General features: G+C 42.7%; 1 protein-coding gene across 2 annotated transcripts in view; it reads left to right on the forward strand.

Moving 5' to 3' along the window:
* The window catches only part of LOC121320421 (protocadherin-16-like), a 202422-nt gene that overhangs the window by 134698 nt on the left and 43015 nt on the right, over nucleotides 1–24709 (forward strand). For both annotated transcript variants that reach the window (XM_041258742.1, XM_041258743.1), the window contains exons 6-9: nucleotides 1214–2254; nucleotides 2816–3003; nucleotides 22444–22540; nucleotides 22909–23066. In XM_041258742.1, the coding sequence (XP_041114676.1) occupies nucleotides 1214–2254; nucleotides 2816–3003; nucleotides 22444–22540; nucleotides 22909–23066 (1484 nt within the window). The remainder of the gene's footprint in view (nucleotides 1–1213; nucleotides 2255–2815; nucleotides 3004–22443; nucleotides 22541–22908; nucleotides 23067–24709) is intronic.

Raw genomic sequence — 24709 nt, forward strand, 5'->3', positions numbered from 1 at the left:
TCAAATCTCTGGAAGACTGAAACAGGTTTCCCTCAAGAATTTCCCTGTATTTAGCGCCATCCATCATTCCTTCAATTCCCAGTCCCTGCCGATGAAAAACATCCCCACAGCGTGATGCTGCCACCACCATGCTTCACTGTGGGGATGGTGTTCTCGGGGTGATGAGAGGTGTTGGGTTTGTGCCAGACATAACGTTTTCCTTGATGGCCAAAGAGCTCAATTTTAGTCTCATCTGACCAGAGTACCTTCTTCCATATGTTTGGGGAGTCTCCCACATGCCTTTTGGCGAACACCAAACGTGTTTGCTTATTTTTTTCTTTAAGCAATGGCTTTTTTCTGGCCACTCTTCCGTAAAGCCCAGCTCTGTGGAGTGTACGGCTTAAAGTGGTCCTATGGACAGATACTCCAATCTCCGCTGTGGAGCTTTGCAGCTCCTTCAGGGTTATCTTTGGTCTCTTTGTTGCCTCTCTGATTAATGCCCTCCTTGCCTGGTCCGTGAGTTTTGGTGGGCGGCCCTCTCTTGCCAGGTTTGTTGTGGTGCCATATTCTTTCCATTTTTTTAATAATGGCTTTAATGGTGCTCCATGGGATGTTCAAAGTTTCGGATATTTTTTTATAACCCAACCCTGATCTGTACTTCTCCACAACTTTGTCCCTGACCTGTTTGGAGAGCTCCTTGGTCTTCATGGTGCCGCTTGCTTGGTGGTGCCCCTTGCTTAGTGGTGTTGCAGACTCTGGGGCCTTTCAGAACAGGTGTATATATACTGAGATCATGTGACAGATCATGTGACACTTAGATTGCACACAGGTGGACTTTATTTAACTAATTATGTGACTTCTGAAGGTAATTGGTTGCACCAGATCTTATTTAGAGGCTTAATAGCAAAGGGGGTGAATACATATGCACGCACCACTTTTCCGTTATTTATTTTTTAGAATTTTTTGAAACAAGTTATTTTTTTCATTTCACTTCACCAATTTGGACTATTTTGTGTATGTCCATTACATGAAATCCAAGTAAAAATCCATTTTAATTCCAGGTTGTAAGGCAACAAAATAGGAAAATTTCCAAGGGGGGTGAATACTTTCGCAAGTCACTATATATATATATATATATATATATATATATATATATATATATATATATATATATATATATAGTCCTGAATTACAAGCCTCTCTGTCTAACATTCTTATTGCCTCCTTCTCGTAGGCCATTCGGAGGGAGTTTACTACACTATATCTTCTGGAGACTCTGATGGTTACTTCACTGTTGACTCAGAGACAGGTGCCCTTCGAACCAGCCGCCCACTGGACCACGAAGCCCAGCCCTCTTTGGATTTAGAGGTACAGGCCCGGAGTGGGTCACCACCAGCATTTGGACAAACACAAGTCCGAATTACCATTGCAGACATCAATGACAATGCTCCCTCCTTCCTGCCCTCGTCCTCTGAGTCCTTGCTGTTGCCAGAGGCCACTAGTGTGGGCACATTGGTGTATCATGTGAGGGCAGAGGACCGTGACTCAGGCCCCAATGGGCAGCTGCACTTTGACCTACTCTCCAGCGGGGGGCAGCGCACCTTTGGAATTGAGCGCAACACAGGGGATATCCGGCTTATTGGTGGCTTGAGCTACGAAACTACGCCCCGTTACGACCTCAAAGTGGTGGCCAAGGACAGTGGGGTCCCCCAGCTGAGCACCACCTTCACACTGGTTGTACATGTGCAGGCAGAGAATGACCAAGGCCCTGTTTTTGACACTCTCACCTACCGCGTGGAGCTGAAAGAAGGGACCCCGCTCAACACTCATTTTCTCCAGGTAAGGGCGTTGAATCGCGAGACCACTACTACCAGCAGCACTACAGGGTCCTCTTCCACCATACTGGCATATCATCTCCGCCCAGATGGAGACGCAGCTGGATTTGGGATTGCCTCTGACAGTGGATGGCTATTTGTTAAGAGTGTACTAGACAGGGAAACTAAGGACCTTTACCTGCTGACTGTCCTGGCCACCTCGGGTACTGGGCAGCTGAAGAAAACGGGCAGCGCCACTGTGCGTATTTCAGTGACAGACGAGAATGACAACTCTCCTCGGCTCACCCAGGAGCGTGCTTTCTTGGCCGTGCGAGAGAACCTGCCCCCAGGGACTGGGTTTGGGAGGGTGGCTGCCACTGATCGGGATGCAGGTCTCAACAGTCGTCTAACCTTCAGACTCCTGCATCCTGACCGAAATTTTCAGGTGAACTCCCAGACAGGTAAGGCCTTTTTTATTTAATCAAATATTAACCTTGTTTGCAATCTGTGTTACTTTTCGCAAACTTTTTTTTATTTATTTTTTTTTATTATTATTTAGTCAAACAATCATTGTTTTATACAATAAGCATTTCTAAGAAGGATATAAAATCTCTTTTCATAAATCATAGAACATTCACCATCAGAATGCAACCACGGAAGGTCCAATTGCCAAATGAGGACTATATCTGCATTGACTAAATATTTTAGGTAACCTATAAGAGACCTCAGAATTCTGCAGCAATTTGGTGACATTTACAGCTTCCTCTTCCATTAATCCATCAGAGTACATATGTGAGCATGTGTGGGATGTGCAGGGCATAATACACAAAGAGCATTATCCTTGGACATGACTAGGTAGCTTCTTCTGAAGCTTCATCAGGATTGATAGAATAACCTCTTCACCTACACACATCTTCCCAATCATCATGAACTTGACATATTACCACAGGGGAATCAATGAGTCATAAGCAGTAAGAATAGCAATGTACTAGGCCAACTGGACTGACAATTTTTGTTCCTAGGTGAGATCAGCACTCGGATGGCCCTGGACCGTGAGCACCAGTCCAGTTTCCAGCTGGTTGTGGTGGTCCAGGATGGGGGCACCCCTCCACGTAGTGCCACAGGCACCGCACACATTACTGTACTGGATGAGAACGACAATGCTCCTGCCTTCACACACGCACCCCCTGGGAGGGAGCTGGTACTGCAGGTGAGAGAGATAGGACAGGACCGAACACAATTCATGAGTTAATACTGAAAACAATTAAGGCACTACTAAATCCTTTAAAAAAAATACAGCTCACTTGCAACCAAAGCATGAAAAATCACAGAAATGTAGTTTTAGTCCCTTAATTATTAATGTTCTTGGTTCTTAAAAATACTGATCTGAAAATGGCAAACGTGAAAAAACTAGCTTTTTTTAATGGCAATTTTATATACATGTATAAGTAGTAGGGATGCATCGAATTCAAGCTTTTCAGATTCGGCCGAATACCTCACCTCCACAATAGAAACGTCAAAATACAGAACTGTTTACTTTCCCTTTACAAGAAAGGAGAGCTGCATCTTTGCAATAACACACTATTTTTTTTAATGATGTTTCAACCTTTGTCACCTGATCTGAGAGTAGGGTTGCCAACAGGTTCCAGAATCTCGGGACACTTTAAGGAAAGTTAGGTTTTGTAACTCACCTCTCTAAACTGCAACGTATTCAGTAAAATTAGTGTGAATTGGCGAACTGTCGCATTAATTGAATTGTTTTACGTATTTGTTACCAAAAGCACACACATGCCTGTGAGAATCGTTTCCATCAATCAGATCTATACAGCAGCTGATTGGCTTTCTGAGTCTCTGGGACTGTGTGAAGCAAGAAATATTAAACAAATAGAAACTTTACCTGCTGTCACAATGTTAAATGAAAGAGTGCAGGTGAGTGCAAAGTTATCTATAATAATTGTGTTGCACCATTTTGATAGATATTGTTTATTGATATTGTATAAAAAAATTACTGTGATGAGTAACCTGACTTTCCCGCACCTCCAGTATGGAGTTGAGAGCCGCGACAGAGTTATTCAAACGTGTTCTTATTATTAAATACAAAAATTATTTAAAGAAGAACCGCACACATTGGAGGGATATATTAAAATCGTTATGCGTCTGGGTGGATATAGGATTCGGATTCTGTTCACCGAATCCTAAGTATTCAGCCGAATCTGAACCCTGTTCAAAAAGTAGATAAATACTGTACAATCTTTAATGGTAATGGGATAGTGTGAACGAGTGGCTTGCAGTGCGCAGATGTAGTGATGATGCAATGCTTCGGAACATACACACAGAAGACAGTTCACAGTTAACAGCTCTTTATTTCCTGCTAGATTGTGTGTCAACAACACTTTAAATAATAAGCACAGGCTGTACACATCAATGTGTATTGCGCAGTGCACAATGAGGGTGTGGCAAAGTGGTTAACAGTGTGCAGGTTCAGGTGATCAATAAACAGACAGATATTATAATCCAGGTGCAATGTTATTTAACCCTTTACAGTCCATTAATTCACCACTTCAGATCCAATTTATTTTCACACACGCTGCTTATTTTACACGTGCTGTTTAATTTTTTATTTTAATTTTTTTCAGAGTAAAACAGGTTTAAAAGGCATTGAATTACAAAAGGACACTCCACCCCTTGTTCACTGTATTTTTCACATACCTCTTTATAGACGTGCATACTGATAAATCCTCTCCTGATCACTCATTTTATCACCAAACTCCTCAATAACCTGATCCAAGTCATTATTTCATTGCTATAACATCTCAAAAAGCTCTGCAAATGTCTGTGATAGTCTTTGAGCGCCATCTCCTTTGTTTATGTCTGTGTTATCTCTGTAGTGCACAGGGCTACGAGATACACCCTTTTTTTTTGGCTTTGTTTGGCCACTGAAAGGTTTTCTTGGCTTTTTCCTTAGAAAAAACGACTAGAGACCTGTGCTTTACGTCTTTTTGGTGATGTCACACAGGGTCCGACATCGGACTGGAAAGGGAAAATTGTGATGTCGGACCTGGTCCAACATAGGACCGCAAAGGGTTAATGGTTGTATTTTGTAATCCTGATGGCGAACAACAGTAAATGATAACAAAGTCAATGAGAAAAAGGGCAGATTTACGACCGGGGCACGTGTCCCGGGGACCCCAAGCCTTGAGTGGCCCCCAAGAACTCTGTGGCGACAACAGTCCTTTCGTAGATAATATGAAAACATGAGTTGATTCAAATAAAAACATGTTTAACATGTTTTATTTGGTGTGTGTGTTTTATATACAACTGCTTTGCACTAGAAATCCCCATCATGGTCACTGGACCATACTGTCAATTTTTTATTTTAAACACATGCAAACCACAGTTATTTTCCCAGCGGTAACTAGCTCATCCCCCCATAACCCATTTTAGGCTTACAATCTTTTGAGTATTAACTGTGCATGAAATGTCCTGTGAAATATTTTGCATAAACCTGCCCAACCTAATTATACGCGATGTCAATTCGCTACTGAGCAAAATTAGAGTGCCATCACTCAGTGACGCATACATGCAACTTCGTTTTTACAAAACATCCCGTCAATAAAAGCTTTTTTTAAAATGAGAGTACAACACTGACAGCAAATGCAACGATATTAATGTTGATGCTGCAGCTAGTTCATCTTGCTACGTAGCACCAGATGCAGAGCTAGCTATGATAATCGGTGCTAATCGACAGGTTACTGTCTTGTCTCAGTAGCCGACTGGGTGCCTATGGGGAACTAAACGATTGCTTTGGGGTTCTCTTTGAAAACGGCGTGTCTGACCTCGGTGACACACGCAAACGGGCAGCAGAGCTTGCTACTGTTTACATCGAATGACCTTAACCACAACTTCGCTGATGAACTTATCCAGTTCAAATTCTTCATTCAAGAAGAGCCAAACAAATATCCTACTCAACTGCTTCAAATTCTGCGGCAAAGGGGACTCCATTCAACATTTCCCAACGTGTTCATTGCACAAGACTTTTTCAGACCCTGCCCTTTACGAACTGTGAGGGGGTACACGCATTTTCATTGATGGCAAGAGTGAAAAATGAGCTGAGATCAACAATGTGCCAAAGACGGCTTAATGCGATATCGGAACTGTTAAAAATAATGGACTTTGGGGACATCATAACAGAGTTCGTCCAGAGGAAATCGAGGAGGAAGGTGTCGGCCTAAAAGGTAAGGCAGTGGTACTTTTTCCCCATTTGCTGTTGATGCGCAACTATAAAAACAACATCTGAAACAACTTGAATGCAATGCACAATTGGCTACTATTTTGGTGTGATTCTTGTCTTAGAGTTTGGGTTGTGCAGGTTATATGCGTGAACTTGAGCAAACCCTATGAACATGCCTTGTTACCATAATTTCTGTTATGAAATTAAATTTTAGCTTTGAAAACGTGCGCTAGAGTGCCGTCATGTCGTTTTATAGATAACAGTGCACCGTCATCACTTTGGGTGATATCGCTGCTTGTTGCAGACTCTGGTTTGGTGTGTTTGTGATTGTTGCACTGAGGGCAAATAGTGTTGTGTGTGTGTGTGTGTGTGTGTGTGTGTGTGTGTGTTATTGTTTAGCAGATTTAGGGTCCTATGAAATCTATGTTATTATTTTGCATTTTTCCTGACTTCTATTTTAAAAATAACCGATTTCAGATTTCCCCATAAAATTAAGCACACACTGAAAACCTGATACATAATCAAAACAAAATGCCTAATATGTGGAAAGGTTACACAAGGAGGCAAAAGCCCTGGGAGCAGTCAAATTGGTAGCCACACAGAAAAGAATTGTATTGTGATTATACAGAACGGTATTCTACTTTATTATTTTTATTTACTACTCTGCAATGTGCTTAGCTGTAATTAGATTAGTTTCTACTCTCTGCCTGAGTGAATGACTGACAGTCTTGTTTTTCAGTGAGCCTTTTCAAAGGCTGGTGCCTGCTTGCCAGCTCTGCTGTTTTGGTCAGTCAATTATTTAGCATCAGGACTAGTGAAAATAAATACCAGACACTGTGGAGTTTTACAATGCAAGAAAATAGTTGATGTTTTCGATCAGATGGCATGGAAGTAAAAACCTGGCTCCTGACGGTGGCCTTTTCGGATGTTTTACAATATATTGATTTCCATTACATGAGAGTAGATGTTAAACTTCATGCTGATTTGAACTCGGCTCTCCCCAAGATAAGCACCAACTAAGACGTGGCTTTACAGTAAACTAATGTGATCCATCTGCATCTCCATCCATTTGCGTTGTTTTCCATCTGATGATGTAGATATCCTTCAGTTGGTGTTGATTGCTGAAGTGTAATGCTGGCTCTAGGGATCAGCTTATTCTGCCTCCCCAGCGCATCAGCACACACAACGGGTGGGATGCTGGCTCCGGCGATCAACCCAGCGCATGACAACCGTCTGAATTGAGCTAAGTAGTGTAGATCTCTAGGGTCTTCAAATGGGCACCTTCTGTCCTTGGTGTTTCGTCGACTAGCCCACAACACCTCAAGAGGGTTCGACAGTAATTCTGGCAATCCAGCATCACCCTCCTCCATCCCCCACTCAACTCAGCCCAGCTTACTTACCTGTACATCAGCGTTGCTTTCTTCCTATTGTTCTTCAGATCCCCATCCAGAATCTTTCCGTCTCAACCAGAGACCAGTTGCTGGTCCTTTCTACTGCTTCAGATAAGTTCTTCACTGTGCAACACAACTCTTGGCCACTGAACCCGACATCTCTGAGAAACCGGGTAGAGTGTGCCACAAATCCTCGACAACCCACCTCCACTGGGTAAACTCAGACTCTCCATCCTCGCTGTTCCCTGGTCAGCAGCCCGTTGAGCATACCAAAGTTTCTTCCTCTCATTTGCGTCATCCACAGCATCCTCCCATGGCACTCTTAACTCTACCAGGTGAACAAGGCATGCTGAACCAGACCACAAGACAATGTCTGGTCAAAGGTTAGTGGTGGCAATCTCAGGTAGAAAAATAAGCCGTTGACCAACATCTGCCACAACTTCCAGTCTCTTGCAGCGTCTAGTTGTCCTGGGCGAGGCTTGGTTTTAACACCTTTTCTCGGTGGTTGTTCTCCTGGACGGAGGAATATTGTCTTTTGTGTGTAATGCTTTGATGGCAACTTATTGGTCAGGTTACACTTGTCTTCCAATGCTAAGGCCAAACATCGCAGCACCTGGTCATGGTGCCTTACATCCTGTCAAAATGTGCATAATGTTGCAGGTGATGAACACAAAGGACATGAGGGATCCTCACCCACCCAGAGGATTAGGTTCTGTGGTGATGGGAGAACATCATATGTTGATCTGATGAGGAAACTGATCCTGCTCTTTTCCATTGTCCATAGGTCTTGCCAGCCGATCTTGCGTTGTTCCACACTCTCCCATCTCATCCATTCTCCCTGCTTGGCCTGGGAAACGCCCTTTACACACCTGATGCTCTCCTCCTGCTTTTCCAACTTGTTGACTACCAGCTTCCTCCATTGAGCTGGGGTTGTCTTGTGCCATGTAGGAGGAGCTGAACTGAGACCAAGACCTCCTTTTCCATGCTGAACTTGCCCCATAATATCTCTGATTTGAAGGGCAGCCTTAGCATCTTCACAGCTTTCTTTGCCGCCCATTTTCTTCCAGTTTTCAACACAGGTGCTGCCTCCCTCACTCATTTGTCGCGTGAATCTACTAATGTCATTTCCAGTCGGACTTTAGCACACTTAAACTCCTCTTTTAGAGCAGAGATTGGTAGTTGCAGTATTCCTTTACCATAAAGAACCACTGCTGAGGCAGCGTGGAACTCCCAACCATTTCTTGACATATGAACTGATTAAAGCTTCCAGCTTCTCAACTGTTGTCAAGGAAACCTCGTACACAGTCAGTGGCCACAGCAGTCTTGGCAGTAGACCAAACTGAAAGCACCAGAGTTTCAGTTTGCCCGGTAAAGCGCTGCTTTCTATGCTCTTCAACCCTTCCACTGCTTGTTGTCTAACTTCTCCCACACAAACTGTGTCCTTTAGATCCCCATTGTACCATCTCCCTAGATTTTTCACTGGCTTCTCGGACACTGTTAGTATTGCCTCACCGTTAATGTAGAACCTTTTATCTTCTACTTTACCTTTAATTATAGAGGTGCTCCTTGATTTAGTGGGCTTGAACTGCATTCGTGCCCATTCAATGTTTTTGGTTAATTTGCCCAATAACCGATAGTGCAGGCTACTGTTTTAGTCATTGTGGTCATGTCATCCATGTATGCTCGATTGGTGGTAGTTGCATTCCAGAAGCCAAGCGCTCTCCTCCCACTACCCATTTTGATGCCTTAATAATTACTTCCATTGCCATGGTAAAAGCCAGTGGAAAAATGGTACATCCTGCCATTATTCCAACTTCTAGGCATTGCCAGGTAGTGCTGAATTCTGAAGTTGTCATTGGTACGTTAAAAAAAATCAAATGCTGCCCAAAGAAGTTCATGTGGCACTGAACCATATGCATTAGCCAAATCCAGGAATGTCACATGGAGCTCCTTCCTCTCCTTTTTTGCTGATTGAATTTGTTACCAGATTACTGATGTGTTCTAAGCATCCTGGGAAACCTGGAATGCCTGCTTTTTGTACTGAAGTGTCAGTGAAGCAGTTCTTTAATTAGGTAGGTTGACAATCTCTGAGCAATTATGCTGAAGAAAATCTTACCTTCTATGTTTAATAGGGAAATAGGACGAAACTGACTGATGCTTGTAGAATCTTTTTCTTTTGTTAAAAAGACTCCACCTGCTTGGCACCATGCTCTTGGTACAAGCTGATTTTCCCATGCCACTTTCATCAATTTCCACAGGATTCGTAGAACTCCAGTAGCACTCTTGTACACTCTGTATGGAACTCCATTAGGCCCTGGAGATGATGATGCCCTTGCTTTTTACAGCTTGCTCTACTTCTTTCCACTTAGGTGCACAGTCCTCCATTTGTAGTGTTTCCGTAGGCGCTCAGCTCTGCGCAATGTTGCAAGCTTATTTTTTGACCTTTTGTAACAGATTGAGTCACTCCTGACTTTGTTCTGCTTTTCTCCATTGCTTCCTCAACTGCCTCCTTTCTCTAACTAAGCATTCAATCTCCTGCTGCTGTCTAGACTTTCCGAGAATAGTTTATACTTTTTCCTTCCTTTTTTCAATTCCAAACCTCTCACTTCCATATGCGTAGATGATGTCCCCAAATTTATCCAGCATCTTTTCAACTGTTCCATTTAACCTTTCCAAAGTAAAACAGAGCTCCATGTTTACTGTGTCCCACGCAGTTTTCTCACAAGCTCTTGGCCATTTAACTCCAGGCTTGTGCCCGTTGAGGTTCTTTTCTCTCTTACGCTGGTTCGTCTGACCGGGTTCGCAAGGATCATTAGCTTCCTCACTAGTTGTATTCATGCAAGTCCTCCTCACATCTATGACAGGAGTGCTGATATCCTGCGAACTGTGGTTTGCTTCCTGTCACCGGATTTCATTCGACTGACTTGACTGACTTTGTAAGAAGTACTGATCAGTGCGAGGCCCTTGTCCCTTCTCCCTCAAGCATTTCATTCTCCCTTGATGAATCTTCAAACCCCTGACCGTTGTCGCCTTGCTCCAGCCGCAGACACAGACCTGGAGTTCCATGTCTTTGCTAACTGCAGATCTTGAACTAGTCTTTTGTGAAGTACATCGGAAGAAGCATTTGGAACAAAGGGAGACTGCTAAACCTGTACCCATAGCTGAAGCTGGCAACCCCGCTGAGAGACACAAGAGTGTCACACAACACCAATGCCAGGTTGGCAAGTGCAATAAAAATAAAACTTCGGGCAGCAGTGCCCTGTGCAGAAAGGCAGCGTGGAGAAGCGCATTATCTGTATTGATTGTGAACAGCCTTAGACTCAAGGTAAAGGAACACCATTTTATCAAAAAAATTTAAAACTGTCAGATGTGCAAGACTGTGACTTTTAAACACAGGGGGACCACAGGAATCCACAGCCCAAGGGACTGCTTTTTCCACCTCCACCAGCAGACAAAGAATACCTCCTGTTTCCACCTCCACCAACAGAGGAAGAATGCCTGCTCTCCCCATCTCCACCAGCAGGGGAAGAATGCCTGCTGGTTTCGCCCCCAGAGCGAGAGGGAGAGCTGTACCAGTCCCCTGCAAGTGAGGGAAAGCAGCATCAGTCCCTTGCAAGTGAGAGAGCCGCACCAGTCCCCTGTAACAAGGGTAGACTACACGCTGATTCTACCTCCGTCGCCAGGAGACTACACGCTGCTCCCACCTCCACCGCTTCCACCGCCCAGAGCAGAGCAGCAGGAGCTGTCTCTGCCTTTGCCACCTCCACTGGCAGGAGCAGAGCAGCAGGAGCTGCCTCTACCTTCGCCACCTCCACCGGCAGGAGCAGAGCAGCAGGAGCTGCCTCTGCTTCCACCACCTCCACCACGAGGAACAGAGCAGCAGGAGCTGCCTCTGCCTCTGCCACCTCCACCAGCAGAGGGTGAATGCCTGTTGGGTCCCTATCCACCAGCAGAGGGTGAATACCTGCTGGGTCCCTTTCCACCAGCAGAGGGTGAATGTCTGCCGGGTCCCTTTCCACCAGCAGAGGATGAATGCCTGCTGTACCACTTCCCCCACCATCACAAGGAGAGGAGCTGGAGCTGACTCTGCCTCCATCACCATCAGGGGGAGAGGAGCAGGAGCTGCCTCTCCCTTCACCAGAAGGACCCGGACTTGATGCTGGCGGTCATCAGCAGCCCTTCCATAGGCTGCTGAGGGAAGCACGGAGAAGAACCGCCTGGCCGCAGTGGCCAAGAAGAGGGCCAAAACCCGCACACCTGCTGTTCCTGACTCCCTGCCTCGCTTCACCCAAGGATGTCTGCCTCGCTTCGGCCAAGAATGCCTGCCTGGCATCACCTGGGGTTGCCTGCTGCTCCGTACTGCCTGGGGCTGCCTTTGTCTCCACATTGCCTGTGGAGCCACCGGTGGCAGGGTATGAGGGAGAAGCGGAGCTCCCGCTGCTGCCGCTATGGCCAGTGGTTCCCCTCCCGAGTTCTTCTTCCGAGGGTCCGTTGCTGCCTTCGCCTGGGGCTGCTGTCAGCTCTGCTTGGCTGCAGGGGTCAGTGTGGCCGGAGCCCCACCAGAGTGAGGTGCCGGCTGTGAAGAAGTGGGGAGAGGTCAGGAGACCACCTTCCTCAGCAGCCTTTCCGCTGCAAGGACTGCCCCGGCTGAATGAGTCAGCCTGGAAGCTGTTAGCAGGTCTTCTGACAGCATTGACGCTGGCAGTTGTTCCGCTGCCAGGGGTGCAACGGGACAGAGCAGCTTTTCCGCTGCGGGAGTGGACTGTGCCACTATCAGCAGGGAAGCTGACAGCATTTTCAGCCATGGACCCGTTGAAGCCTCCATTCCCCGCCCAAGAATTTGATCTGGACTGCTGGGTTTTTAAGGGGGTAGGTGGCCATTAAGGCCAGGTGTGCTTTGCACAAGGGGGATTATATGTGACAAAGTGACCCGCCCCTGGGCTATTTATTTGTGTTGTATGTTATGTCTAGTGTGTTAATGTTGGTGTATAGTCATTGGTACACGGGATATAAATGGGTCGGTGTAACACGAGTGTTTAAAATGTATATTTGTATTTAGGCATGAGGATTGCACAGCATTTCACGTGCAGGTAAAATTTAATAATATGTGAGCACGGGGAATTGCACTTTTATTAATTCACGTGCAGTTGTACCGAGACTCCAATTGAATGATTGATTAACAATCGAGTCTCGGTACAGCTGCATAAAAGCAGCATGTTTTCACTCACTCGGGGTTGTGTTTTCTGGAGTGGAGAACGGGAGAGAGAGAGGAGAAACGTAAACAATAAGATCAGTTGCTATGAGTGCTGGAAGGATCAGCACCGTACTTGTTTTGTGTAGTGTTCGTCCACCCTGTTTTGGGTTATGGCCAGTGGTGTAGTCCTAAATCTTAAAAAAAAAAACTTGTATTTGGTGCATCCCTAATATACAGTGGCTTGCAAAAGTATTCAGACCCCTGACCAATTCTCTTATATTACTGAATTACAAGTGGTATGTTGAAATTTCGTTCTGTTCAATATTTTATTTTATAACACTTAAACTCAAAATCAATTATTGTAAGGTGACATTGGTTTTATGTTGGGAAATATTTTTAAGAAAAATAAAAAACAGAAATATCTTGCTTGCATAAGTATTCAAGCCCCACATATTAATATTTGGTAGCGCCACCTTTCGCTGCAATAACAGCTTTAAGTCTTTTGGGGTAAGTATGTACCAGCTTTGCACACAGTGTCGGAGTGATTTTGGCCCATTCTTCTTGGCAGATTTGCTCCAGGTTGTTCAGGTTGGTTGGACGACGCTTGTGGACCGCAATTTTCAAATACTGCCACAGATTCTCAATGGGATTGAGATCAGTACTTTGACTGGGCCACTGTAGGACATTCACCTTTTTGTTCTTGAGTCATTCCAGTGTTGCTTTGGCCTTGTGCTTGGGATCATTGTCCTGCTGAAAGGTGAATTTCCTCTCAAGCTTCAGTTTTTTAGCGGGCTGGAGCAGATTCTCTTGCAGTATTTTCTTGTATTTTGCTCCATCCATTCTTCCTTCAATTGTAACAAGATGCCCAGTCTCTGCTGATGAGAAGCATCCCCACAGCATGATGCTGCCACTACCGTACTTGTAGGGATGGTATGTCTTGAGGCATGGGCAGTGTTAGGTTTGCGCCACATATAGTGCTTTGAGTTTTGGCCAAGAAGCTCTATCTTGGTCTCATCTGACCACAAAATCTTTTCCCACATCACAGCTGGGTCACTCTCATGCTTTCTGACAAACTCCAGATGTGCTTTCAGATGGCACTTTTTGAGTAACGGCTTCTTTCTTGCCACCCTCCCATACAGGCCAGTGTTATGCAGAGCTGTTGATATGGTTGACTGGTACACCATTACTCCACTCCCAGCCACTGAACTCTGTAGCTCCTTCAAAGTGATTGTTAGCCTCTCTGTGGCTTCTCTCACAAGTCTCCTTGTTTGAGCGCTGAGTTTTGAGGGACAGTCTTTTCTTGGCAGTGCCTGGGTGGTGTTATGCAGCTTCCACTTCCTGATTATTGATCCAGCTGTGCTCACTGGGATATCCAAACATTTGGATATTATTTTGTACCCTTTCCCTAATCTATGCATTTGTGTTACTTTATCTCTAACTTCTGTAGAATGCTCTTTGGTCTTCATTTTCCTTCAGATTCACAGCCTTACCAATGATCCTTCAACAGTGGGGTTTTTATCCAGAAAATGTGACAGCAACTTTAGTGGTTCAATGGTAAGGTAATTGTGTCCTCGTTAGGGCAGTTTCTTTCATCGGTGCAAACTGGGAGCTTCCACAGCACAGGGGTTGAATACTTATGCAAGCAAGATGTTTCAGTTTTTTTATTTTTCTTAAAACTATTTCCCAACATAAAACCATGTCACCTTAAATTAATTGATTCTGAGTTTCAGTGTTTAAAAATAAAATATCAAACAGAACGAAATTTCAATGTACCATTTGTAATTCGGTAATATGAGAGAATTGGTCAGGGGTCTGAATACTTTTGCAAGGCACTGTATATGCTTCGGTTTTCAGGTGTAACATACTCAGTAAAAAAAAAAAAAAAAAAAACTAATACATCCGACTGTTTCTCCTTTCGTTATACTATTTACAGTGTTTTGAATATAGCCGTCACAAAGACTGCTGCGGGGGGCTTCTAGGTATGAGTATATCTCCAGTCCTTCTAATGTTAATGCCCTTTCTAAATGACCGATTTCTTTTTATCTCTACGATTGAAGTTTCAGGCCAAACAGTCCATGGTACTCTGTTCCCATTAGTTAGTGCCTTCACAGGTCGGAATGGAGATTTACTGTCACAGAAGGTTACAGTCCCAAAATAGTAAGACACATTTTAAACACACAATACACAGACTCAGACATGTCTCCTTCACAGTGGGTGCTCCAGTGAGTGGTGAAAGACATACACAGAGGTAACAGTAGGTCAGTGTAGTCTGGGGTTTGGTGCTGGCTGCAGAGACAGCTCTTAGTTCATGTTAGCCGTCTAGCGGAACAGCCATTGATAATTAGCTGACAAACGAACAAAACACGAAACACTAACGGTACTTTTATTTCTTCTGTCCTTATTGTCCTCATAGTTTAACCATCAAACCAAGGAACATATAGCTGGGCCACTTCCCCTAAATACCCTCTGCCACACCCTCTCTTGGTGGCACGGCCAATCACGTATCCTCCAATCCGTGACTGACACATCACCTACCGCATTAAGGCAATGACTTCTGCTATCGTGGCCACTTCCTGGATGGCCGGCTTCTGACTGACCCTGCAATGAACTGCCGAACCATCCGTTTCGGGGTACTCTTCTCCAGTTATACAGCACCCTCACAGGTCAGGAGGGAAATTGTTGATAAGGGTTCTTTCACTCTCTGGTCACAGGTAGACATTAAAAAAGAGCCCTCCATTTTAACTGCAATGTTACTTGGAACTGCTGTACAACCACATGTGTTCTACAAGATTCTTTATCGGCTCAGAGCATTTTTTTGAGGTATCACAATGACTCTGCAAATTAATTACGTTACTTATATTTTAACATTACTTTCTTAAACTCAGTGAACATGTTCAAACTTCAAAATAAAACCATACAGATAAGCAAAATAAGGAAATGCATTAACACTAGAACCGCCGAGATTTCAGACTACATACAACCGCCGCACCTGCAAAATGTGCGGCTCCATTTTAAAATGGCTTTGATATGAAAATGAAAAACAAACAATCAGATACAACTTAATATTTGTATTTGTGAACATCATACATAACTGTGACCGGCTGGCAAGTGGATAGAGGCCCAGAGAGACTGCAGTTCAAAAAAATAATACTTTTATTAACAATTTAACACAAAATAAAAGGGCACAAGGGCCAAAACAAAGGTATTTAAGCACAAAATAGAAAGACACAGAACAAGACTTATAAAAATAAAGGTTTCCAGGCTGGGCGATGCCTTCACTGGATCCAAAAATACAAAAATAACACAAAACAGTAAACCAAAAACCCCAGCAAACACCAACTTGCTTCCTCAGCTCCCTCCCCCCCTGATGGGAAGCTGAGGCCTCCTTTTATGTCAGGTGGCTGGGTGCTGATTGATCGTTAATTACTTTAATCAACCCCATCCACCTGAACACAATAAACCCAGGCAGGTAGGGGAATTTAACCCCATCCCTGCCAATTTATAAAGGGCAGAGCTCTGCTCTGCCACAATAACATTTTCAAAGTCTGTATTTTCTGTATTTTTCAAAAAGAGCACATATACATAAACATGAAAAACTGTAATAAAATAGACTTTACGCAATAAACTTGTGTAAACAGGTGTAGAAAGCTGTATGCACATATAACATTATAAAACATTAATAACTAGTTATACAAATAGCATAAAACTAAAATATAACATAACTTATACAATGTGAAAGCACTTTGAGTGAAACAGATTTCAAAGACTCTGTTTGTCTGTTCAGAGTTCTGTGACAGCTTTCTCAGTACAATCAACGCAGAAAACACGCTTTTCAACTGTATTAGTGCATTTTCCAAAGACTGCCTTTTCACAACAGGTGTAGACATCAAACGTTCTGTTTTTATTGCATTTAGCAACCTGGCATTGTCTTTTATTCTGTTTGCCAGTGGGCGCAGCACTGGCTGAAGGTTGAGGGGCATTTGCCAGCCACCTTTCGTGTCTCTTATCAAAATGTTTCTGCCGTAGCTCCAGAGCTAGCTGCAAAATGAAGTCCCTCTGAGTCATTGTATTGCCGGTGCACTCCTTGTACAAAACCAAAGCGCTGATGGCTGCCAGGTCCAAAACATTATTAAAAAAACAGCCACAGGCCACTGCGAGTACCACCTTCGACAGAATACAGCCGTGCTATTTGATCCAGTATATACACACTGTACTTCGTTACGTTGTAAAATGAAACAGTCTTTTTTTTAGCATCTTTCCCGATGGTCACTGATTTGTGCATAGAGCTTAGAAAACTTTTTTTTTTTACTCCTGTACGCACTCAGAGTGACACAGTCCTTCTGTCGAAGGAGTGTAGTGGAGTGTAGGGGGGCTCACACGGCTTGAGCTGTTGGTGGTAACTATTCAGAGGACAGACAGACAAGAAAAAAGTAGTGTAGTTATATCACACTGTATTGTGATTCAATGTGTATATTTTGTGACAACTGCTAATTAAATAATAATAATAATAATAATAATAATAATAAATAATAATAATAATAATAATAGATGTGTAGAATGGCTTTCATTAGTGTTTCAGCACTCGACAGGAGTATATAATACATTCTTTCACAGTGGCTTTGATTTTATAACAAAGCCCAGAATAAATTGTTATATTGTATTGATTTAAACTGCGGGTCTGGTGGTTGAAGTGCTTATAACTTATTCATTTTTAAGATTCTGCAGCTGAAACACCGTATGGGTATTTAATTCAAATATTTGGTAACGGACATGCATGAGATATTCACACACGCAGAGATATTTCAATTTCAATTGCAAAAGCCATTCAAAAAGAGGCTATGGCGGTGCTAGGGTTAATAAGTAAAAAAAAAACTGTTCATTTAATATTATCACCTTATTTTAGTGGTTGCCTCTGGCGATGCTTCCAGTTGGATTTGTAGCTGGACTGAGGTGTTTACGCTTCAACGTGTGTAGCTTCAAATTTTTCTAATTCTTACTGTGATTGGCTGCAAAGACAACAGGGCTAGCCAGAGATTGGATAATGTTTGTTGGTGTAAGGTTCTTCTTGTGTACAGTTTCCTAGTAACTGAAGACATTGTGTTCTGGGAGATGTAATTGTTAGTGGAAGTTTTAGGGGAGGAGGGAGGGGAGGCAGGCACAAGCTGTGCAGCAAAATTGCTAGGCATATTTTTATGCATTAAATTTTAATCTTGTGCGTATTTTGAATTTTTTAATGTGTAAAAACAGCAAGTACGCAGCTTGTCTGGACCGCTGCCTGTATAGTTACAGTTTACAGGCATTACATTGAATCCTCTGCGGTGCTAATTTTCCCTTTCCAGTCAGATGTCAGACCCTGTCCGACATCATCATGAACAATCAAGCACAGGTCTCTAGTGGTTTTTTCTCCGGAAAAATAAGATAAAACCTTTACATGGTCGAGTGAGTCGGATAGGAGTTGAGAGAAGCCAAAAATAAAAGGGGACGGATCTGGGCAATAAACATAACCCCTGCACCACAGAGATAACACTGACATAAACAAAGAAGATAGCTGCAAGGAAGATCCAGTGTTCAAAGAATATCACGGACATTTGCAGTAATAAAATAATGACTTGGATTGTGTTATTGAGGAGTTTGATGATAAATCAAGTGATCAGGAAAGGATTTATCAGTATGCAAGACTATGAAGTGATATGTGAAAAATACAGCGAACAAGGGCTTTTCTGGAGATGCAGTGCTGAATGTCCTTTTGATATGCAGTGCCTTATAAACTTGTTTTACTGTGAAAAAAAATAATTTAAACAGCGCATGTAAAATAAACAGCGTGTGACAAGCTTGACAAGCACTGAATAAATGGACTGAATAAAGTTTATTCTGAGTAATCAGTCTGCATCCAGTTGTTTGAGTTCTACAGCCCTGTTGGGCTGACTGTATTGCCACTGACATTGGCAGACAACATTCAGAGGACTAGAACGGAGATTTTCTTTCATGAAGCAGAAAAAGGTCAGATACATACAACAATACTGGATTTACATATTTTTCAGGTTAAAGGAAATCTCTGATCCATTTTCTAATATACAGATATACCTCTTACATGCCTTAAAGAGACAGGGGGGGGGGGGGGGGGGGGGGGGGGGGGGGTCTATATTCCTCCCCCCAATGGGGGGGGGGGGGGGGTGGGGGGGGGGGGGGGGGGGGGGGGGGGGGGGGTCCACGGGGGGGTCGGGGGTGCCCTCTCCCGACATGGTTCTGCTGATTCTTTGTATTCAACATAAGAACATAAGAACATAAGAAAGTTTACAAACGAGAGGAGGCCATTCGGCCCATCTTGCTCGTTTGGTTGTTAGTAGCTTATTGATCCCAAAATCTCATCAAGCAGCTTCTTGAAGGATCCCAGGGTGTCAGCTTCAACAACATTACTGGGGAGTTGATTCCAGACCCTCACAATTCTCTGTGTAAAAAAGTGCCTCCTATTTTCTGTTCTGAATGCCCCTTTGTCTAAACTCCATTTGTGACCCCTGGTCCTTGTTTCTTTTTTCAGGCTGAAAAAGTCCCTTGGGTCGACACTGTCAATACCTTTTAGAATTCTGAATGCTTGAATTAGGTCGCCACGTAGTCTTCTTTGTTCAAGACTGAACAGATTCAATTCTTTTAGCCTGTCTGCATATGACATGCCTTTTAAGCCCGGAATAATTCTGGTCGCTCTTCTTTGCACTCTTTCTAGAGCAGCAATATCTTTTTTATAGCGAGGTGACCAGAACTGCACACAATATTCAAGATGAGGTCTTACTAGTGCATTGTACAGTTTTAACATTACTTCCCTTGATTTAAATTCAACACTTTTCACAATGTATCCGAGCATCTTGTTAGCCTTTTTTATAGCTTCCCCACATTGTCTAGATGAAGACATTTCTTAGTCAACAAAAACTCCTAGGTCTTTTTCATAGATTCCTTCTCCAATTTCAATATCTCCCATATGATATTTATAATGTACATTTTTATTTCCTGCGTGCAGTACCTTACACTTTTCTCTATTAAATGTCATTTGCCATGTGTCTGCTCAGTTCTGAATCTTGTCTAGATCATTTTGAATGACCTTTGCTGCTGCAACAGTGTTTGCCACTCCTCCTACTTTTGTGTCGTCTGCAAATTTAACAAGTTTGCTTACTATACCAGAAATTAAATCATTAATGTAGATTAGGAATAGCAGAGGACCTAATACTGATCCCTGTGGTACACCACTGGTTACCACACTCCATTCTGAGGTTTTTCCTCTAATCAGTACTTTCTGTTTTCTACATGTTAACCACTCCCTAATCCATGTACATGTGTTTCCTTGAATCCCAACTGCGTTCAGTTTGAGAATTAATCTTTTGTGCGGGACTTTCTCAAAAGCTTTCTGGAAATCTAAATAAACCATATCATATGCTTTGCAATTATCCATTATCAATGTTGCATCCTCAAAAAAATCAAGCAAGTTAGTTAGACACGATCTCCCTTTCCTAAAACCATGTTGACTGTCTCCCAGGACCCTGTTACCATATAGGTAATTTTCCATTTTGGATCTTATTATAGCTTCCATAAGTTTGCATATAATAGAAGTCAGGCTTACTGGTCTGTAGTTACCTGGTTCAGTTTTGTTTCCCTTTTTGTGGATCGGTATTACGTTTGCAATTTTCCAGTCTGTCGGTACCACCCCTGTGTCAAGAGACTGCTGCATGATCTTGGTTAGCGGTTTGTAAATTACTTCTTTCATTTCTTTGAGTACTACTGGGAGGATCTCATCCAGCCCAGGGGATTTGTTTATTTTAAGAGCTCCTAGTCCCTTTAACACTTCTGCCTCAGTTATGCTAAAGTTATTTAAAACTGGATAGGAACTGGATGAGATGTGGGGCATGTTGTCAGTATCTTCCTTTGTAAAAACTTGTGAAAAGTAATCATTTAATATATTTACTATTTTTTTTTCTTCCTCTACGATTTTGCCATTTGTATCTCTTAAACATTTAATCTCCTCTTTGAATGTTCGCTTGCTGTTGTAATATTGGAAAAACATTTTGGAATTGGTTTTAGCTCCCTTAGCAATGTTAATTTCTATTTCTCTCTTGGCCTTTCTAACTTCCTTTTTGACTTGCGTTTGCAGTTCTGTGTACTCTTTCTGCGTACTTTCTTTTTGGTCCTTTTTTAATGCTCTGTAAAGTGCCTTTTTTCGCTGAATATTTTTTTTATTGATCTATTAAACCATTTTGGCAATTTAGTTTTACATTTAGATTTGTCTACTTTAGGGATGTAATTGTTTTTCGCCTCTAGTACTACATTTTTGAAGAACAACCATCCTTCTTCTGTGGGTGTTTTCTCTATTTTACTCCAATCTACTTCTGTTAGTCTCTGTTTCATACCTTCATAGTTTGCTTTTCTAAAATTGTAAACCTTAGCTTTAGTCATTACTTTTGGGGTTTTAAAAAACACTTCAAATGAGACCATGTTGTGGTCTGAGTTTGCCAGTGGTTCTCTGACCTCTGTTTTAGTTATTCTGTCTTCGTTATTTGAAAAGACTAAATCAAGGCATGCCTCCCCTCTAGTCGGTGCCTTGACAAATTGTATTAGGAGGCAGTCATTTGTCATTTCCACCATTTCTATTTCATCCTTCGTGCTACTCACCGGGTTTTCCCATTTTATTTGGGGGAAGTTGAAATCCCCCATTAGTATGACTTTTCCTTTGCTACACGCATTTCTAATGTCATTGTATAACAGATTATGGATAGGACCGTCTGTCAGCTTGATCATAGTTATCATCTCAGAAGATGTCATCAGTTTCCCCTTATCCAGAGGATGTAAATGGTTTTCTTTAAACAAGAAGACAAACACCTAACATCGAACATTTGAACAAGATGAGTAAACACAAAATCAATTTTACCTTACACTGATTGTAGCACTGTCACTACAATCACTTCCTTCAATAATATGAACATGAAACATGACAAAGCTGTACTGATTTACTTATATCACACTGCAGTGTGTATACAGAGGTCAAATCAATGATTTATATAAACCAGGGCAATCAGGCTGGTGTAATTGCCACACATTTCTGCTAGGGTGCACTCCTGTCATCACCTCACATTTGTGGCTCTTGCTCAAAGTGCTGTGATCCAGGGATGGTTGAGATCCCCCCACTCTTAGTTATACTATACCTGGCACAAGGAGGCCCTGTCCAAAGCATAGCCTCAGTGCCGAAAATAAATACATCAGCGGCAACATTTATCGAGCAAGACGGTAATCAATCAAGTTATATCAAATTACTCAGTACTTTAAGTATTAATAGCTTCAAATTAGTAACAAAAACCTATTAACCCTTTGCGGTCCTATGTTGGACCAGGTCCAAAATTACAATTTTCCCTTTCCACTCCGATGTCGGACCCTGTCCGAAAATCAAAAAGACATTACACACATGTCTCTAGTCATTTTTTCTCCGGAAAAAACAGAGGAAACCTTTCAATGGCCTCTATAAAGAGGTATGTGAAAAATACAGCGAACAAGGGGGGGGGCTTTGATAGTGATACAGTACTGAACTTGAAGGACTACACGGCAGACATTAACTGATTCAGACTTGTCTCGCTCTACATCCTGCCTACAGAGAGGCAATCTATTAACTCTGATTTGCGCATTTCTGTTTTAAAGTGGGGTTAAAAAAAAAGAGAAAAACAAATGGACACACGGCTGAGCCCCCCCAAAGACTATGTCCGGGTGCAGTTACGTCCCTTTAACCCCCCCTTATACCGGCACTGCATAGCACTCTTTGTGTCTGGCCATGAATGACAGACTCTGTGTGTTCCTCCACAGGTGTTGGAAGGCAAACCCTCTGGAACCTTGGTCGGCTCAGTTCAAGCCAAAGATCCTGATGAAGGTGAAAATGGGACAATCTACTACTTGCTATCTGGTAAGACAGCACTCAGGATTTAGATGCACAGTTTGATATGCCAGGTTGATATAAAAAGCAGCACATTAAGACAACTTTCTATCAGTCCCTTTCAGTTTGGAGACAGTCCTTAAAAAACATTTGGTACTGATATTGATATTTTACTTTTGTTACAGTTATACAGCACGGTTTCTCTGAAAAGACACATTCATTAAACATGCACAGGCTTTACAGATCCAGTTCTTCACTGAGTTACACAATGTCATTCCATTTTCACTAGATACAGTATGTTGCAGCAAAAGTAGACCACAGTCATTACACTGCAGAAATGTCTTATTTTTTTGTTGTGCTTTTTCTCTGTGTAACGGTTATGTGCTGTGTGTCTCCAGGCCCCAGGGCAGAGCGTTTTTCCCTAAATCCAAACACTGGAGAGCTACGGTTAGCTGCCCCCCTGACCCACACCGACAGGGCTGACTATACCTTCACCGTGACAGCTACAGACAGGGGTGCATCTCCACAGAGCACCTCTGCAGCCCTGCGCATACAGGTGAGAGGGTTCAACTTCACAGGGCACCTCTGCAGCCCTGGACATACAGGTGAGGGGGTTCATCTCCACAGAGAACCTCTGCTGGCCTGCTCATACAGGTGAGGGGGTTCATCTCCACAGAGCACCTCTGCAGCCGTGCGTATACAGGTGAGGGGGTTCTTCTCCACAGAGAACCTCTGCAGCCCTGCGCATACAGGTGAGAGACACACACACAGAAACAGGATATACTCTCCAACAATGGCACAAAATATAAATAGGTAAATACAGTAATCCCTCACCAACCGCAGGGGTTATATTCATAACACATGTATGAAAAACTAATTAACTTTACTCATGAGTAATTGAAATCATGTATTTTTATGTCTGTTGTGAATGTAAGGGGTTTCCTAAAATATAGGTATTGGTGTTGTAATGTTGATGGGTTTGCACGTACCTGCTGGTTTGCAGGAGCCCCTTACCAAGTGTCCCCGCTGTCACTGCAGGGGGTTTCATCAGCCTGGGGTGATTCATTGTCTTGATGGCTTGTTTGGTGCCTCCAGGGGAAAGAAGGTTCCCCACCCGACTCTTCATTGGATGGAAGGGGGTGCACCCAAATAAAATATTCTGGGGGATATCTGTAACTGTGCCACATGCTAATAGCCTCACTGTATGACAGGTTTACTAATTGAATGTGCACCATAACACATGGATGAAAATGAACAATTAACTAGTATTTATTTTTCTTTCAAACTGACAAACTGAATAATAATGCAACAATAGTAATATGAATTATGCAAGACTATGTGTGAAATCAAGCTTAGTAATTCATATTATTTACATTGATTTCAAACATTCATACATGATCACACTTATAACTAAACACTATTATTTACAGTCTCTGTTTATTCTCTCTGTGTGCTCTTGCGTCTAAACCCACACACAAACACAGTTCATGTTTTAGTCTTTCGAACCTGTTATTTTCTATAGTTCTCAATACCCGTGTTTATTTTTACTGATGCGTTTGGAGTTTCACAAAGCAAGACCTTTTCTTTATTTTTGAGTTATATTTCTTTAAACTCACGTAGCCTCTGTCTTTGCTGTGGTACTCTGATTTTTCAAACAGCAGAAAAAATTCTACATTAGGACAGAAAATAACAAACTCTTCCAGAGTCTGTCTCGCTGTGTTATTATAATTTCTTAAACTCAGAGAAACAATGGTTTGCATAACTAGGCAGGCCTTGGGGTCTGGCTTAGACACAAGGAAACATATTCCGTCTCCAGAGATCTGCAGCTGACAGTTGAGAGAGAGAGAGAGAGAGAGAGAGAGAGAGAGAGAGAGAGAGAGAGAGAATAATAGATGGGCTTCAGTGAGTTACAGGAAAATAATTCCATCTAGGGTTTATGTGATGTCATAAACTACGAGACCATTGGGTCAAGCAGTTTATAAACTGTAACAGAAACCTGAGATGGAATTATTTTCCTTTAAACTCACTGAAGCCCATCTATTATTTTTTTGAATGCATGGATATTAGTATCTGTAATAAAAAAAAGACAATAAACGGGTTCAAATTGCAAGTTAATTTAATGAATAATAATAATGTAAATTAGGCAAATACAGTAATCCCTCGCCAACCGCGGGGGTTACATTCTTGACATCCCCCGCA

This window comes from Polyodon spathula, chromosome 9 (genome assembly GCF_017654505.1).
Source record: "Polyodon spathula isolate WHYD16114869_AA chromosome 9, ASM1765450v1, whole genome shotgun sequence".
Taxonomy (NCBI): domain Eukaryota; kingdom Metazoa; phylum Chordata; class Actinopteri; order Acipenseriformes; family Polyodontidae; genus Polyodon; species Polyodon spathula.